Raw genomic sequence first — 18,938 nt, forward strand, 5'->3', positions numbered from 1 at the left:
CTAGCTCTTAGTATGACCGTAGAAGTTCATTAGCGGCTAGATCTTCGTTTTCAGATCTTTGATTCCCAAAGAAATTGTGAACAACATTTTCGAAGACTTCCACTGCTGCTTTCTTTTTCCCTTCAATGATCCTATTAAATGTCCCATCTGTAAACAGTTTATGATTTAAATTCGAAGAAATCATAATATACCATCTTTATTAGTGGAGTCAGTTCATGTTGAGAAGCAAACGTCACTTCACCACATACATAGCAAAAGTTATTCACGCTCTTAATACATTTACGTGGGATCTAAAATTTGAATTAATCTGAAATGTAAACAAAATAAATTTTCTCCAGAAAATTTTCGTTCTGAATATCTTTTGCACCCAAGAAGATAAATAAAGGTTTGCGCTTGATCGCTTATTTAAATTTTCTTCAAACACAGAAAATTACTGAGGAAGAAGAACAGAAAAAGGACATTATTTATGCAAACACAGCGTCTCCTGAAGAAACTAAATATGGCAAACTCAGTGTTGATAGCCTTTATTTTCAACAACAAAAAAATAACCATCATTTCAAAATTTCCATCTACTATAAAATACATTCCTAATGTTTTCAAGGGGATAAGAGCTAAGTAAACATTTTAAACATCACATTCGTTTATTTTACATCGAAATGAATAGGATTTACCTATTTGATTTTGTGTTGATAGCCTCTTACTCAACTAACAAGAAGTTCTGTTCTTCCTGTCACTGCACTTCACCAGCCTAACTTCTACTTATCCATTTCTCTTTTTAAATTCTGTAACCTACATTCCAGATTAACAGATATGACCCACAGAACACCAGATTTGTTTTTCCCACTGACCACATCTTACTCAGTACGGGCGCAGTTTATGAGGAACTGTTCGGTATGGGTGAAACAAACATTTACACAGTGCGTGCCACAGAATTTAAACTGAACGTCGAGACTTAGTCCTCAGAAAACGAGTATGTAACTGCGAATTCGAGGCCTCAGTCAACAGTACAGGGAAGTGTAACTCATCGTACACTGCGACTAACAGACGTATGTGGCCGAAAAACAAACGGCGCATTTTGTAACTAAATGATACATATCTCAATATGTACTTTCTTCTAATTGTTTTACATTTCTACTCCAGGATGAGCAGACTGTGGTCTTGTGGTTCGCTTTGCTGACTCTCGATATCGAAGACTCAGGTTCGGTTGCTGGTCGTGTCGGCGCTTTCCTTCGCTCGGGGTGTGTGTGTATTTTTGTTTGTTTATGTGTGTGTCTGTCTATTGCACTCATAATCCTTTCATCATCTTCATCGAGGCGCAAGTCGCCGAGGTGGTGTCAGATAAAAAAACTTTTATCAGGCGGCCAAACGCCCCAAAAGAGGACTCCCGGCCAAATACGTCATAAGCACGTTTCATTTTTCCCCCCACTTCGGAGAGGAGATTAATGAGAGTTGTGAGGGATTGAACTTGATTTTGAATTTATCACTTGCCCTAAAAATATGAATATCTCAATTTGTTTACCTCCCAAGCACAGGAGAGCGTGAACACGCTACACGAAACATGTCTTCAAACCACTACACAAATTCTTTCAAATTGACAATTTGGGTGACAACGTTGTGTGGGAGTGTCTGTTGGACCTTGCATGCTCTCACAACTTCTTTGCCACGGAAAAGGAAGACAGAAAAAACTGGAAAAACAGTGAAATGTGTTGTGAAATGATTTGTCTAAAAATATGAATGATATGTCTAAATGTAAAAAATAAAATAGGTTAGAGAACCACTTTTTATTGAGAGTAAAATATGAAACCAATTTAATTTTTTATGCATTCTTTGACACTTCATATACATAGCTAGGAGCAGATGTTAGTGAAATAATTTCAATTTTCCCTCAAATCAATCAATTTTTTCAATACTCATGATTACCTACAAACAATAAAATCTTTTTTGCAAAACTACACCTCACGTTGGTCAGTTTGATACCTCATTTGTTCATTTCCCGCTCTTTGTTTGGCTACGAAAATTCAGACAAAAATCCATAGCGTATTTTCCCCTCAAATCAGTAATTAAGTTTTCCTTATTTACCCTTCTTACTTTCAAACAACAAAATATTTTTGGAGAACTAGACCTCGCGCTAATCAATTTTTCCATTTATCCGCTTCCCACTCTTCGCTTGGCTATAAAAATTTGGACAAAAATCGATTGTGTATTTTCAACGGAGTCTTTTTTCTCCCATTCAGACTTTTAACCAAAAATAGGCGGCACTATGACATGACATCTGTCTTCAGGAATGATGCATCGGTTTCAGCGCGTCCGTGTTAATCGCAGTGCTGTAGCGCTGTGTGTTACGGTAAAATTAGTGCTCTCTTGTGTAACATTCCTCGACGATGTTGTTTGTTGTTTGTATCTTAGGAAACGTGAACGGGATGGTTCTTCAGTAAAACTGATCCGTAGACGCAAACTTCACATAATGGAGGCCTTCGCTATCGCTCGTTGTTGCATCAGATGTTTGAGAAAGCACATATTGTGTACCCTGTCGCTACTTAGTCACTGGGCACTCCATTAACTTTGGCAATGATGCCCTGCTAATATTTCTCCTACACAGCTCAGTGTAAATTATTCCCTTGTTTACGAAAAAACTGGATCTTGGATCTTCGCCTTCCAGTTCAACTTATTCACGGCGTTTTCTATAAGTTGTCTAAATTCCTCCATGCCTACAGTTCCTACACGAAAGGTCGACACAGTCATCAATCCTTGACGAAAAGTGAATTAGTGTTTGATCTCTTCTGGCCTTCTTCAACGAAGGATGATAATTAGAACTAGAAATGTTACAGGAGTCTTCACGCTATGCTATGGCTATGACGTACGCAATGCTCGAAATTGCGAAAAATCGCAGTTGAAACAAATATCTGCCCTATTAGGATATGTGCACATAATTTAGGCTTAGATAGCCGCAACTGTATTAATAGCGAACCTTTTCCTACTCCTTATTAGGTGAACGCAAATTATGAAGCCCATGGTAATATGGAACAAGCGCATGGGGTAATATTGTAGCTGGAGCCCTTACTCTGCATTCCGATATTCAGCTACCCATTGTTACTAACTGCGTAACTTGTCATCAGTGTGCTCCCTAAAATGCAACACACTACGATGAGTTCTAGTATCCACTGCAACCAATCCATTCTTCCTATTAACCAGGGACTGTCTTACAAGTACAATGGTAGTACCTCAGATTATGGGTATCCAGACGAGACGATGGGATAATAGACAGCTGGATAAACTGATGCGATTTTTACTGTGTATAAATTTTCTACACATATGTGTCTATATCATTCCCATGATCAATACGGATCAATGCGTACAGCATCTTCGAGCCAGAGTGTGCAAAAGTATAATAAACACTATATATACCACTTATGAATGTATGTATGTATGTACCCAACGTGATCAAAAGTACCCGGACACCTCCAAAACTTACGTTTTTCATATTAGGTGCATTGTGCTGCCACCTACTGCCAGGTACTCCATATGAGCGACCTCAGTAATCATTAGACATCGTGAGAGAGCAGAATGGGGCGCTCCGTGGAACTCGTGGACTTTGAACGTGGTCAGGTGACTGGGTGTCACTTGTGTCATATGTCTGTACGCGAGATTTTCACACTCCTAAATATCCCTAGGTCCACGCACAAAAGCGTACACGCCAATCTCGTCTGTTGACTAACAGAGACCACCGACTGTGGGAAAGAGTCGTAATGTGTAATAGACAGACATCTATCCAGACCATCACACAGGAATTCCAAACTGCATCAGGATCCACTGCAAGTAATGTGACAGTTAGACGGGAGGTGAGAAAACTTGGATTTCATGGTCGAGCGGCTGCTCATAAGCCACACATCACGCCGGTAAATGCCAAACGACGCCTCGATTAGTGTAAGGAGCGTGAACATTGAACGACTGAATAGTGGAAAAACGAGTGGAATGGCGAATCACGGTCCACAGTGTGATGATCTGACGGCAGGGTGTGGGTATGGCGAATGCCCGGTGAATGTCATGTGCCAGCGGGTGTAGTGCCAACGGTAAAATTCGGAGGCGGTGGCGTTATGGTGTAGTCGTTTTCTTCATGGAGGGGACTTGCATCCACTGTTATTTCGCGTTGTACTATCGCAGCACAGTCCTACATTGATGTTTTAAGCACCTTCTTGCTTCCCACTGTTGAAGAGCAATTCGTGGATGGCGATTGCATCTTTGAACACGATCGAGCACCTGTTCATAATTCACTGCCTTTGGCGGAGTTGTTAGACGACAATAACATCGCTGTAATGGACTGGCCTGCACAGAGTCCTGACCTGAATCCCACAGAACAAATGGTTCAAATGGCTGTGAGCATTATGGGACTTACCATCTGTGGTCATAATTCCCCTAGAACTTAGAATTACTTAAACCTAACTAACCTAAGGACATCACACACATCCATGCCCGAGGCAGGATTCGAACCTGCGACCGTAACAGTCACGCGGTTCCAGACTGAAGCGCCTAGAACCGCACGGCCACAACGGCCGGCTCGTACGGAACACCTTTGGGATGTTTTGGAACGCCGACTTCGTGTGAGGTCTCACCGACCGGCATGGATACCTCTCCTCAATGCAGCATGTAACGGAACTGAAATGATGATGGGTTGACAGTAATTTGGAGCCCGCGCGTCTGAAACGGGCGCGCTTGTGTGAGACTGCCAGGGAGTGCACCCTGATGCCATCTATTGGCGAAACTGGGAATTAGCTCTGCCTGTCAGACAATGCACTAAGCTCTCAGAGTCAAATGTATTCTTTTTCTTGGTAATTATAAGTTATTACTGTATAATTTAATGTTGTAAAACGCTAGTAGTAAATTATTATGACTGGTATGGACTCCAGGGTAGTAAATATAAATATTCTTAAATACTAAATGATTTCGGTGAAAAGGTGGTTGGGGAACGCCCCCACTCTTGGTGATACGAGCGTAGCTAGGGGTAGCTGGAGACACAGGGACTGAACAATGGAATGGCCTGGGGAGTGTTGACGTGATCAGACGTGCGTAACTGTGCTCACGCAAAAGTGATTGTGCAACAGCGAAGAGGCGAATATCGTCGCCGTTTGTGGAGTAGAACGCGACGAATGGTTGTCGAAGCCGCCTCTATGCCACTGGAGCTGATTGTAAGAGTTCCTGCGCCCAGAATTTATGGCGGACGTGCAGTAGCTTATATGAGTGCTACAGCTCGTAGTTCCAGCCGCCATTAAGGGCATGAGGCGTGAAGAGCTGCGTTAGCCACGTGCATCTCACCACCAGCACCGACACGTCTACCCAAGGCAAGACTGCTTGCAATTGTTAAGTCGAACTTTGTATACATGTAAAAGGAGAATACCAGTTTTCTTTTATGCAAGTGCAGAGGACAGAATATAGTAATGAGTAAAATTACGACGCATGTTGTTCATTGTAAAGTGTAGTAACCTCAAACATAGTATAGTGAAATCAGACTGAGGCCACCATCGCCTCTTTCATTTACAATTCTTTTGGTTGTAGAATACTTTAGCGTATAAGAATGTTGAAAAGAGCAATGGTCACACCAGAATGAGTCGCCTATTTATAGTTACTTAAATTTTTCTGAGCAACCTTTCAAGTAAAGTCACTTAACTAATTCTGTATCAATGGTCCAAAGAGTAATATCCAAAATCATTAAATAAGTTGAAGGATAGAATTTTGTTAACCGAAGTTGCATAAACTGTCTTGGTAGTAATTACCAAGCCAACTCACAGAAATTGAGAGAGTATTTGCTTTGTAGAATCATCTAGAATGATCAGAAATAGTAATATTCAGAATTAAGTTTAAATTCAACTCAAGCCATTTCACTTTGAAACGAGCCCAAAAATTGATTTATTCTTTTGCTCCTTCAGAGCTGGCGACCGTAGTTATAAGTATTTTCAGGAGGATTCGACGGTAAGTCTGCTGCTCTCGTCGTGCTGATAGGATTATCCACTGCTGCTAGCAGTGGTGATTGGATACATAAGCTCACTACCAAGTTAAGTGGGTCAGGTAGGCAGTGTTACCGTGTGAACTGTAGGGCACTGTAGGCCGTGGATCGAACCCGTTCAATCATCACAGCTCTTAGGGAAATAGTCCGGTTAGGAGTGTACTATTCATTAGGTAAATACTGGCGAGTAACGGTCAAAAATGTATACGCAAGTGAATTTAGCAAGGTCCACGTAGCACCTAGTTAATGTGGTGCAATGGCGAGGGTAGGAGTGGAGTAAAAGTGAGCTGAGCTTGTGGCAGCTGTGCTGGATTCAAATATTAACTACGTGAATTCACTACTGCCTCTTACCATTGGGACTGAGCTATTTACAGTTAAAATACGTAGCAGTAAGCGCAAAGGCGTGACAGCTACAAGTCCGTATTGGTTTTATACATACGGAATTGGGAAGTGGGTCATTCCGTCAGTGGAGGGGGTTAAAACAACCGAGTCAGTGGAGAACATACCCCATTTACTGATGGAAAGATTCAGCGGTTCGGTCGCAAGCACTCCGTGAAGAATGGTCTGCTTTTCCCAAGGAACCTTCCAGCACCTGATTGAAATTATGCTTGCGAGAGTGGAAGCTGTCATCAAGGCTGAGGGTGGGCCAATACCATATTGAATTCTGGCATTACCGATGGAGGGCGCCATGAACTTGTAAGTCGTTTTCAGCCAGGTGTTCGGATACTTTGGTCACATAGTGTATATTAGATAGATACCGAAAGGAAAAAATGAAGCGATCGTGTAGGGTTTATTTGATTTACTTCCATTTAACCTGAAGGCATTGTTTCGTTATGTGACATGTGAACTTACACACAGATTTTTAATATAGTGGTAACATAAAAATATATGTGTTTATTACTTTTTTCCGTCTTTCCTTTCTGTGTCTGATAGTATCTGTTATATTTCATACTTTTGTACCAGGTACTTATAATTAGGCGCAACTACTATAGTGTGGGCTGTAATTAACGTATGACAGCGAAACTTTGTAGATATTATAATGCATTAATGTGGGAACGATTTTCGCTGCGAAAAAGTTAGTTCCAATTGGACAACCAAGTGAAAATCTGGCGCTGTAAATGATAAAAAGTACATTTTTTTTCCACATGCAGTGGATTAGGAACGGGACGTTGTCACAAAACGTCAAACAACTAAAGCATAATGTTGATTTTCTTATCAACAGCAACTTACACAGTTTGTTCAATATGGACACCGGAGACGTCGACGAGATGGTTTACAGCGCCAGTTTTGAACCGGGTGGCCAAAATTGGAACTAATTTTTTCCAGCGTAAATCAGTTCCGCATCAACGCATTAGCATACCTACCAAGTTTCGCTGCCATACGATAATTACAGTCTACACTGGACCTCCGTGCACTTTAATTATAATCGCCCGGTATTTTACAGTTGAAACTGAGCGAAGAGCAGTATTATGTAAACGCACTTGATGCTTGGAGAGCGAGTTTGTTGCTTTTTTAATCACTTTGATTGGATAACTGATGAGGTGGCGCTGAACCGAGTTATGAAGGAAAAGTATTTATGACAAAAGTTAATTAAAAGAGGCGACCAGTTCATAGGACATATCCTGAGGCATCAGGGATTAATTTGGTAATGGATGGAGGTATGTAGGGATCCAGGTGGGGGCGGGGGCGGAAGGAGGAGTGGGGGGGGGTGCGGGGAGGAAACGGAAGGAGGCTTCAACACAGCAAGCAGGCTCAAATGTAGGTAAGTTGCAGCACTTATGTAGAGATGAAAGTGCTTGCACAGCATAGACAGCTGCTTCAAACCAATCTTCTGACTGAAGACCACAACAACAGTAATGTACTTTTGCGTTATTTTATCATATAAAGCTATTGCGTGTAATGTTCAACCGTCACTTACCTCTGTAACGCACAGTTCAGTTGTTGACATACATTGTATCTAAGCTTCAGGCGCTATTTTGGTACATATTCACTGGGTTACGATGTTCTGCGCTTACCGTTTCGTTAACTAGCTCACAAGGTATTGCTTCTCATATGTTTCCAGTTGCTTTATTAGATGTGATGACGATTATGACCGAAGAGCGTCATAGGGAATAATAAGCACTTTGCGATCTAGAAATTTTCTGTGTGTAAGTACTCCTGTCCTACACGAAGTGAGTCTATTCAGAGCAGGTGGTGCTGCCGGCGATGGAGGAGGAAGTGGTGATGGTGGTGGTGGTGGTGGTGGTGGTGGTGGTGACGGCGGCTTGGTGGATTTCGTGCAGAGGACTGACGCCCGTTTCCGCCCGCAGGACATCCGGTCGTTCGCGCGCAACCTGCCGGCGGAGTTCCCGTACCCCATCATCGCGGACGAGACGCGCGAGCTGGCCGTGGCGCTGGACATGCTGGACGAGTCGGAGCGCACCGCGGAGGGCGAGCCGGTCAGCGTGCGCGCCGTGCTCATCATCGCACCCGACCGCCGCCTCAGGCTCTCCATGTACTACCCCAACACCACCGGCCGCAACGTCGAGTGAGTCCGCGCGTGCCAGCCTCGCTGCTGCTGCTTCCTCACTCTCCTCCCCGTTCTTCTTCGAAGTGGTGGGAAATTCGATAATCCAGTCACAAAGGAAATTGTTGTCACGGTTTCCTTGGTCTTCCAATCTCTCATCGAAACACACCGCACAAAAATTAGTCGCCTCAAGCTCTAGCCAATGGTCTCCACTCAGTGACGAATGAGCCCACAAGTTTCTTCAGCTGTATTATATCCATCTGAAGCCACTCACTGACGTTAAAAATCGTGTAGAGGCACAAATTTGGGGGATGTCAATGGCTACATTTCACTTGCATTTCCAAACAGTCATAGACATTTTCTAGGAATTAAGATCGAGTGATTTGACGGACCTTCCGAGGCTTAGTAGCGCCCCTGAGTGTCCACCGGTGACGTGCAGCCCTGTAAACCTTCGGACTGTCTACATGAAAATATAGGAGAAGAGCAACACTTGGTCACTGAGAGTGGTGGCATACGCATCCTCGTTCGCGTCTACAGTAACCTACATCTTTGGACCCAAATCATGGTGCGAGAAACACCCACAGAACATCATCTGGCTTGAACTACACGCTCCGACACACTATGAGTTGAACACCTAATTGAACTGTCAATGCCTTGGCGTCTTACATAATAATTTAAGAGGGGGCAAGACGCGACTCATCGGATGACATTGTATGTATTGTATTGTACGTTAACCAGGGACCTAGAAACGATGGAAAGGCTCCATCCCCGCCGTGGCCTCAGTGGTCCACAACCCCACGACGACTACCGCAATCCACTTCACCCCTCCGCCGCCCCACACCGAACCCAGGGTTATTGTGCGGTTTGGCCCCCGGTGGACCCCCCCCCCCCCCCCAGGGAACGTCTCACACCAGATGAGTGTAACCCCTATGTTTGCGTGGTACAGTAATGGGAACCAGCCCGCATTCACCGAGGCAGGTGGAAAACCGCCTAAAAACCATCCACAGACTGGCCGGTTCGTCGGACATCGACACAAATCCGCCGGGCGGATTCGTGCCGGGGACCAGGCGCTCCTTCCCCTCCGGACATCAGATGACATTACCCGCCTACCACTCAGCTACCGTCCAATTTCTGCAACTCCTTTGGCCCATTGAATACGTCTGTTTGCAACTGATAGTCACTGACAAGGGGTATAGATGAGGATCTTTTTACCACCACTATTTTTAAGCTATTTTATGTGGCGAGCGGTACACCTTTCCATGTAAATCCGCCAGATAAGATATTTTCATACATCAACACAACGGGAAACTTCATTAACGGTGTAGTCATTCGCACGTCCAATTTCGATAGTTCCCTTCTGCTATTCCGTCACATCTCCATGTTGATACACGTCACCGTTTTCACTCCACACAACCGACTGGCAAATACACACGGCCTCACTTACAGGACTTCAGTGTATGGTCGACGTTCACGTGATGGCCAGATACCAGTTTTCTCCATATACAGCTCTTCGAAGAGACCAGTGCGCTAAGAGGGTGACTAATATTTTGTAACAGTAATGCAATAGGAATTCCACTGTTAGATGCAGAGGAAAGAGCGGCTACGTGGCAAGAGTATGTTGAAGATATCTACTAGAGGAACACTTGTCTGATGTGATAGAAGAAGAAACAGGAGTCGATAAGAAAGAGACAGGGGATCCAGTATTAGAATCGAAATTTAAAAGAGCTTTGGATAGATAACATCCCATCAGAAAGGATAGATAACATTCCATTCAGAATTTCTCAGATTTTCGGAGGAAGTGGCAACCAAACGACTGTTCACGTCTGTGTGTAGAATGTACGAGTCTGGCGATATATCATCTGATTTTCTGAAAGATATCATCCATACAATTCCGAAGACTGTAGGAGACGACAAGCGCGAGAATTATCATCCAATCAGCTTAACAATCCATCCATCCAAACTGCTGACAACAATGACATACAGAAAAATTAAAAAAGAAAATTGAAGTTGTGTTAGATGACAATCAATTTGGCCTTAGGAAAGGTAAAGGCACCAAGAGGCAGTGCTGACGTTGCGGTTCATAATGGAAGCAAGAGTAAAGAAAAATCAAGACATCTTCATAGGATTTGTCTACCTGGAAACAAGGTTCGACAACTCAACACGGTGCAAGATGTTAGAAATTCTGAGGAAAATAGGGGTAAGCTATACGGAGAGACGAGTAATACACAATACGTACAAGAGCCAAGAGAGAGTAATAAGAGTGAAGGACGAAGAACGATGTTCCCGGTTTAAAAAGGGTGTAAGACAGGGATGTAGTCTTTCCCCCCTATCGTTCAGTCTGTACGAAGAAGCAATGACGGAAATAAAAAAAAGGTTCAGAAGTGGAATCAAAATTCAAGGTGAAAGGATATCACTTATACGATTTGCTGATGACATTGCTATCCCGAGTAAAAGTGAAGAAGAATTACATCATACGCTGAATGGAATGAACAATCTAATGAGTACAGAATATGGACTGAGAATCAATCGAAGAAAGATGAAAGCACACTTGAATGGGAACCTGGATTGTGAAGGGAGGCTTGCTAGGATAGTCCGTGGAGTTGTGCAAAGAAACTGTGCCAGGGTGGTGTAGTGGTTAGCGCATCTGCCTAGTGAGAAAGAGACCCAGCCTTAGTATAAATTTTCATTCATCACTTCAGTCTGCATATATACGTCATAGATGTTTGAGACTTAAAAAGTTCTCTCTTGGCATACAGTTTCATTTGAACTTCCTATCCACCTATTTGCATTCTCATCTTCATGGACTGCACCAAACTCCCTCAGTTCTGATATGTGTGTAGGCCTAATTAGTTAATTTGATCAGTGTCGTAACTGAGACTTGTACGGGTGAGATCAAAGGGAGTGTGATGAGGCACTTCACCTGTCTAAGCACACCATGAAGATCCAGATAAACTGCTCCCTCAATTTAAACTGTGTTGAACAGTTACCGCACAGTATCTAATCCGGTTTCTGGGTCATCACAATTCAGCTCACGCTGTCGGTATTTTTAGAGAAATATTTCCCCTTACGATAAAGTAACATGGAATGATCCTCACAGCGGTCAAAACATCAACTTTAGCAACGCAGATTAACAAAACACAAAGACTAGACTGTTCAAGTAAAGAATGCTCACAGGAAACAATAATACTGAACTAATAACCCAGTCACACTTGTATCATCACAAACATCTCACCACGTTCGCTCTCCATATAAGGTAATGTAAATCAAATCCTCGACATTATGACGGATCAGTTATATTCGTCAACAAGCGGCGAGGCTCTATTCAACGCAGAAGCTACTGAAAAGTCGCCAGGATGCAATCTTAGTGTTACAACATGTGGGTGACCATTCGCTCCTTCGGGGTCGAAACTGACAGCGGTAATAACGGACGCATTGACTACAGCACAGAACAACAGCTACTGTCCGACCGGAGAGCATGTACGTAACGCCGCGTGCACTGTCAGACTGTGTGCGCTAATTAGGAGTACAAAATCTGCAGGAAGTTACGGCTATTTTCAGCCTGCTCATAGCGCAAGAACGCAAGTGAACATTCCTTCTCTCACGAAATACAACTAAGGAGACTTACGCAAAAAATTAATGGAACAATTTTCACACATGGGAAACGAGCCCGTAGAAAAAGGGTAAGAAAAAATAGCACTTCTTTGTAATATTCTAATCTCACCTAATGAAAAATTAGGTCCTAAACAGACCCACACTTAAGCTGTTTGTTACTTGGAAGTGTTATATTTTCTCCCCTGAACAGAGCGTTACCCTGTCTCCAGATAAGTCCATTGGGAGCGGCTGCCTCTTCACAGCCTGAGACCTGCTACCAATTATGTTATCCGTAACTGGAGTGATTTTAGGAAGGGACGCTCCCAGAACGATATTATTTTCGGTATTGAAATATTCTAGAAAAACAACGCGATGACTATCTAGGCACACAGGTTGCTTTTAATTGACTTCTAGAAAACTTTTGACTCAGTCATTAGAAACAGACTATAGACAATAGCAGATGAAATAGGATATCCCATACGTCTAGTACAGGCAATCAGAAACTTGTATGAAGTTTCCAAGATAATCGTAAACACAAGCGGCTCAAAAACGGAAGAGATAATAATAAGTCACGGCGTCAGGCTAGGATGTAGCTTTTCACCGACACTTTTTAACATCTGTATTGAGGATCTTATAAGAAAATGGACGAATCAAATATATGAAAATATACAACTAAAAAGAAGCTATCTTCTGAACGCTAGACTGTACGCAGATGATGCAGTCTTAATACACAAAAATGAATCAAATTTACAACGTTCCCTGTGTAGATTATATGAACTAGGAATCTTAAAATAACCGCCACTAAAATTACAGCTATCTTTCAGCACAGAAAACGACCAACCCAACAAAAAATTTTACTGAAGACAAGGCGCTGGAACAAGTCCCCATTTTTAAATGTGTAGGATGCGATATCAGCTTAAATAACGATAATGATGTACAGAACAAAATCAATAAACTTCAGCAAAATGGTTCAAATGGCTCTGAGCACTATGGGACTTAACATCTATGGTCATCAGTCCCCTAGAACTTAGAACTACTTAAACCTAACTAACCTAAGGACAGCACACAACACCCAGCCATCACGAGGCAGAGAAAATCCCTGACACCGCCGGGAATCGAACCCGGGAACCCGGGCGTGGGAAGCGAGAACGCTACCGCACGACCACGAGATGCGGGCTAAACTTCAGCAGACATGTGGAACTACGTGTAAAACATTGAAGAATTAGACGAAAAAAGACACCAAATTAAAGTTTTACAAAGCATTAGCCTGCACCATGGTTGTGAATCTTGAACTGAAAACGAAATAAAGACATGAAAGCTTACAGAAAAAGACAACATACGAGAAGAAACAGTAGTACTTAAAACAATAAAGTGGAAGAAGATAGAAATGGAGGCAATATCTTAAATACGTTGAACTGGTCAGAATTCCAGTCATTGTAAACAAGCACAAGCCCTTAGGGAAAAAAAAGACACATTGTAAGGTCGAGAAAAAAAATGGTCTTGAATATGTGAAATCGGAATAGGCCCACTGCCTAAACCTTGAAGTGAAGAAGAACTTAAAAGTTTGAATGTTTTGAAAAATCTGACGAGAGAGAGTTGACTAGCATTAGATAAAACTGATAAGATGTAGGGGAGTGAAACTGAAAGAGAACAGAGTTCTGGTAACATGACTATTGAAGGTAATGGGAACGGTTCCTGTTTGTCATCCTAATGAATAAGAATGTAAATAACAGTGGCGAGTTTCTGCAAGCAACCTGTTAAATATGTTGAAAAAGAGATAATATCTGCGGTAATTTTCAAAAGAGTAAAATACATGGAGTAGGATGAAAATGTAGTAGTTATGAGAGATTAGAATCTGGACAGGGGAGATCAAGGAAGAAGTGCTCGGGTTAAAAAGGGCGTAAGACAGGGATATAGTCTTTCACCGGTACTGTTCAATCTAGACGTCGCAGAATCAATTACGGATTTTAAAAAAGTTTCGGTAGTGGGATAAAAAAGGCTGAAAAGATAATTATGTTATAAGTTTTTCTGCTTCCCCCATGAACCATGGACCTTGCCGTTGGTGGGGAGACTTGCGTGCCTCAGCGATACAGATGGCCGTACCGTAGGTGCAACCACAACGGAGGGGTATCTGTTGAGAGGCCAGACAAACATGTGGTTCCTGAAGAGGGGCAGCAGCCTTTTCAGAAGTTGCAGGGGCAACAGTCTGGATGATTGACTGATCTGGCCTTGTAACATTAACCAAAACGGCCTTGCTGTGCTGGTACTGCGAACGGCTGAAAGCAAGGGGAAACTACAGCCGTAATTTTTCCCGAGGACATGCAGCTTTACTGTCTGATTAAATGATGATGGCGTCCTCTTGGGTAAAATATTCCGGAGGTAAAATAGTCCCCCATTCGGATCTCCGGGCGGGGACTACTCAAGAGGACGTCGTTATCAGGAGAAATAAAACTGGCATTCTACGGATCGGAGCGTGGAATGTCAGATCCCTTAATCGGGCAGTTAGGTTAGAAAATTTAAAAAGGGAAATGGATAGGTTAAAGTTAGACATAGTGGGAATTAGTGAGGTTCGGTGGCAGGAGGAACAAGACTTTTGGTCAGGTGATTACAGGGTTATAAATACAAAATCAAATAGGGGTAATGAAGGAGTAGGTTTAATAATAAATAAAAACTAGGAGTGCGGGTTAGCTACTACAAACAGCATAGTGAACGCATTATTGTGGCCAAGATAGACACAAAGCCCATACCTACTACAGTAGTACAAGTTTATATGCCAACTACCTCTGCAGATGATGAAGAAATTGATGAAATGTATGACGAGATAAAAGAAATTATTCAGGTAGTGAAGGGAGACGAAAATTTAATAGTCATTGGTGACTGGAATTCGTCAGTAGGAAAAGGGAGAGAAGGAAACATAGTAGGTGAATATGGATTGGGGGGAAGAAATGAAAGAGGAAGCCGCCTGGTAGAATTTTGCACAGAGCATAACTTAATCATAGCTAACACTTGGTTCAAGAATCATAATAGAAGGTTGTATACCTGGAAGAATCCTGGAGATACTAAAAGGTATCAGATAGATTATATAATGGTAAGACAGAGATTTAGGAACCAGGTTTTAAATTGTAAGACATTTCCAGGGGCAGATGTGGATTCTGACCACAATCTATTGGTTATGAACAGATTGAAACTGAAGAAACTGCAAAAAGGTGGGAATTTAAGGAGATGGGACCTGGATAAACTGAAAGAACCAGAGGTTGTAGATAGTTTCAGGGAGAGCATAAGGGAACAATTGACAGGAATGGGGGAAAGAAATACAGTAGAAGAAGAATGGGTAGCTCTGAGGGATGAAGTAGTGAAGGCAGCAGAGGATCAAGTAGGTAAAAAGACGAGGGCTAATAGAAATCCTTGGGTAACAGAAGAAATATTGAATTTAATTGACGAAAGGAGAAAATATAAAAATGCAGTAAATGAAGCAGGCAAAAGGGAATACAAACGTCTCAAAAATGAGATCGACAGGAAGTGCAAAATGGCTAAGCTGGGATGGCTAGAGGACAAATGTAAGGATGTAGAGGCTTGTCGCACTAGTGGTAAGATAGATACTGCCTACAGGAAAATTAAAGAGACCTTTGGAGAGAAGAGAACCACTTGCATGAATATCAAGAGCTCAGATGGCAACCCAGTTCTAAGGAAAGAAGGGAAGGCAGAAAGGTGGAAGGAGTATATAGAGGGTTTATACAAGGGCGATGTACTTGAGGACAATATTATGGAAATGGAAGAGGATGTAGATGAAGATGAAATGGGAGATAAGATACTGCGTGAAGAGTTTGACAGAGCACTGAAAGACCTGAGTCGAAACAAGGCCCCGGGAGTAGACAACATTCCATTAGAACTACTGATGGCCTTGGGAGAGCCAGTCCTGACAAAACTCTACCATCTGGTGAGCAAGATGTATGAGACTGGCGAAATACCCATAGACTTCAAGAAGAATATAATAATTCCAATCCCAAAGAAAGCAGGTGTTGACAGATGTGAAAATTACCGAACTATCAGTTTAATAAGTCACAGCTGCAAAATACTAACGCGAATTCTTTACAGACGAATGGAAAAACTGGTAGAAGCGGACCTCGGGGAAGATCAGTTTGGATTCCGTAGAAATGTTGGAACACGTGAGGCAATACTAACCTTACGACTTATCTTAGAAGAAAGATTAAGAATAGGCAAACCTACGTTTCTAGCATTTGTAGACTTAGAGAAAGCTTTTGACAACGTTAACTGGAATACTCTCTTTCAAATTCTGAAGGTGGCAGGGGTAAAATACAAGGAGCGAAAGGCTATTTACAATTTGTACAGAAACCAGATGGCAGTTATAAGAGTCGAGGGGCATGAAAGGGAAGCAGTGGTTGGGAAAGGAGTGAGACAGGGTTGTAGCCTCTCCCCGATGTTATTCAATCTGTATATTGAGCAAGCAGTAAAGGAAACAAAAGAAAAATTCTGAGTAGGTATTAAAATCCATGGCGAAGAAGTAAAAACTCTGAGGTTCGCCGATGACATTGTAATTCTGTCAGAGACAGCAAAGGCCTTGGAAGAGCAGTTGAATGGAATGGACAGTGTCTTGAAAGGAGGATATAAGATGAACATCAACAAAAGCAAAACGAGAATAATGGAATGTAGTCAAGTTAAATCGGGTGATGCTGAGGGTATTAGATTAGGAAATGAGACACTTAAAGTAGTAAAGGAGTTTTGCTATTTAGGGAGTAAAATAACTGATGATGGTCGAAGTAGAGAGGATATAAAAAGTAGACTGGCAATGGCAAGGAAATCGTTTCTGAAGAAGAGAAATTTGTTAACATCGAGTATAGATTTAAGTGTCAGGAAGTCGTTTCTGAAAGTATTTGTATGGAGTGTAGCCATGTATGGAAGTGAAACATGGACGATAAATAGTTTGGACAAAAAGAGAATAGAAGCTTTCGAAATGTGGTGCTAGAGAAGAATGCTGAAGATAAGGTGGGTAGATCACGTAACTAATGAGGAGGTATTGAATAGGATTGGGGAGAAGAGAAGTTTGTGGCACAACTTGACTAGAAGAAGGGATCGGTTGGTAGGACATGTTTTGAGGCATCAAGGGATCACAAATTTAGCATTGGAGGGCAGCGTGGAGGGTAAAAATCGTAGAGGGAGACCAAGAGATCGATACACTAAGCAGATTCAGAAGGATGTAGGTTGCAGTAAGTACTGGGAGATGAAGAAGCTTGCACAGGATAGAGTAGCATGGAGAGCTGCATCAAACCAGTCTCAGGACTGAAGACCACAACAACAACAACAAGTTTTTCTGATGACATCCTCTCCTCAGTCGAAACGTGGAAGAATTACAGGGCATACTGAATTTAATGAGCAGTCTGCTGAGCGCGGAATATTGATTGATAGTAAACCGAAGAAAAATGAAAGTAACGAAGAGAAGCAGACTTAAGAGCAACAATAAATTTAACATCAAAATTGGTGACCAAGGTTCAAAATGGCTCTGAGCACTATGGGACTTAACAGGTGACCAAGGAGTAGAGCAAATGAAGTAATTCTGCTACCTTCTAAACAAAGTAACAATCGAAGGACGAAGTAAGGAGGACATAAAGAACAAACTAGACGGTATTCCAAGAAGTCTGCTGGTATCAAACATCGTCATTAATTTCAGGAAGAACTTTCTGAGAATGTACATTGGAGCTCAGCATTGTATATAAGTAAATCATGGACTGTGGGAAAATCGGAAAATAGCAAAATCGAAGCGTTTGAGATGTGGTACTATAGGAGAATTTTGAAAGTCATGTGTACCGATAATACAATGAATGAGGTGGTTCTCTACAGAATCTGCAAGAAGAGTTACACGTGGGAAACATAGATAAGAAGACGGCTCAGCGTGAGAGGACATGTGTACAGACATCTAGGAAAAACTTTCGTGGTACTAGAGGGATAGGTAGAGGGTAAAAACTAGTGGATGACAAAGATTCGAATACAGTCAACAAATAATTGAGGAGATTGGTTGTAAGTTCCGAGAGGAATTCGTAGCGGGCCGCATCAAACCATCACAAGACTGATGATTCTCTCCCCCCCCCCCCCCTCCTCTTTTCCCAAACAAAAAAAAGAAAACAAAAGATATTTAAAAGAATGAAATAGGAAAAACATGTGCTTGGTGAAAGGAAAAACACAGGAGAAGGCTATTTACTTATGGAGAAACAGTCACGATCGCAAAATATCATTTACTTAAAATGGCCGGTTTCGGCAGCTACAGTAGGCCATCGTCAGATTGATTACACTAGTTACTGGAGATTGCGACGTGTTGAGCAGTCGCGTGTTGTCAAGGCGATAATTTGAGCAGTTGGAGATGGGGTTATGAGTTCTATATCAATATTCTGAAAACCACTGTCAGATGCGTTACAGACGGAACTTCTCAGTATATCAAATACTACGACGAGAAGAATTTGACAACTCATTGAAAGAACTAAGTCGAAACAAGGCTCCGGTAGTAGACTTTCCCATGTGGAGCACAAGATCTATGAGGCAGGCGAAATAACCTCGAACATCAAGAAGAATGTAATAATTCCAATCGAAAAGAAAGCAGTTGCTGACAGGTGTAAAAATTATCGTACTATCATGGTGGCAAAATACTAACACGAATTTTTTGCAGCAGAATGGAAAATCTGGTAGAAACCAAAGTCCTGGAAGATCAGTTTGAGTTTCGGAGAAATGTAGATAAAACGTCAGGCAATACTGACCCTACGACGTATCTCAGAAGATAGTTGATCGAAAATCAAACCTACTTTTCTAGAATTTGTAGACTTAGAGAAAACTTAT

The 18,938-nt window shown here is 42.1% G+C and overlaps 1 protein-coding gene across 1 annotated transcript in view; it reads left to right on the forward strand.

Moving 5' to 3' along the window:
- Window positions 1–18,938, forward strand: part of LOC126190887 (peroxiredoxin-6-like) — a 152,510-nt gene that overhangs the window by 121,505 nt on the left and 12,067 nt on the right. The window contains exon 3 of the mRNA XM_049931497.1: window positions 8,308–8,525. Within this exon, the coding sequence (XP_049787454.1) occupies window positions 8,308–8,525 (218 nt within the window). The remainder of the gene's footprint in view (window positions 1–8,307; window positions 8,526–18,938) is intronic.

The sequence above is a fragment of the Schistocerca cancellata genome, chromosome 6, assembly GCF_023864275.1.
Source record: "Schistocerca cancellata isolate TAMUIC-IGC-003103 chromosome 6, iqSchCanc2.1, whole genome shotgun sequence".
Classification (NCBI taxonomy): domain Eukaryota; kingdom Metazoa; phylum Arthropoda; class Insecta; order Orthoptera; family Acrididae; genus Schistocerca; species Schistocerca cancellata.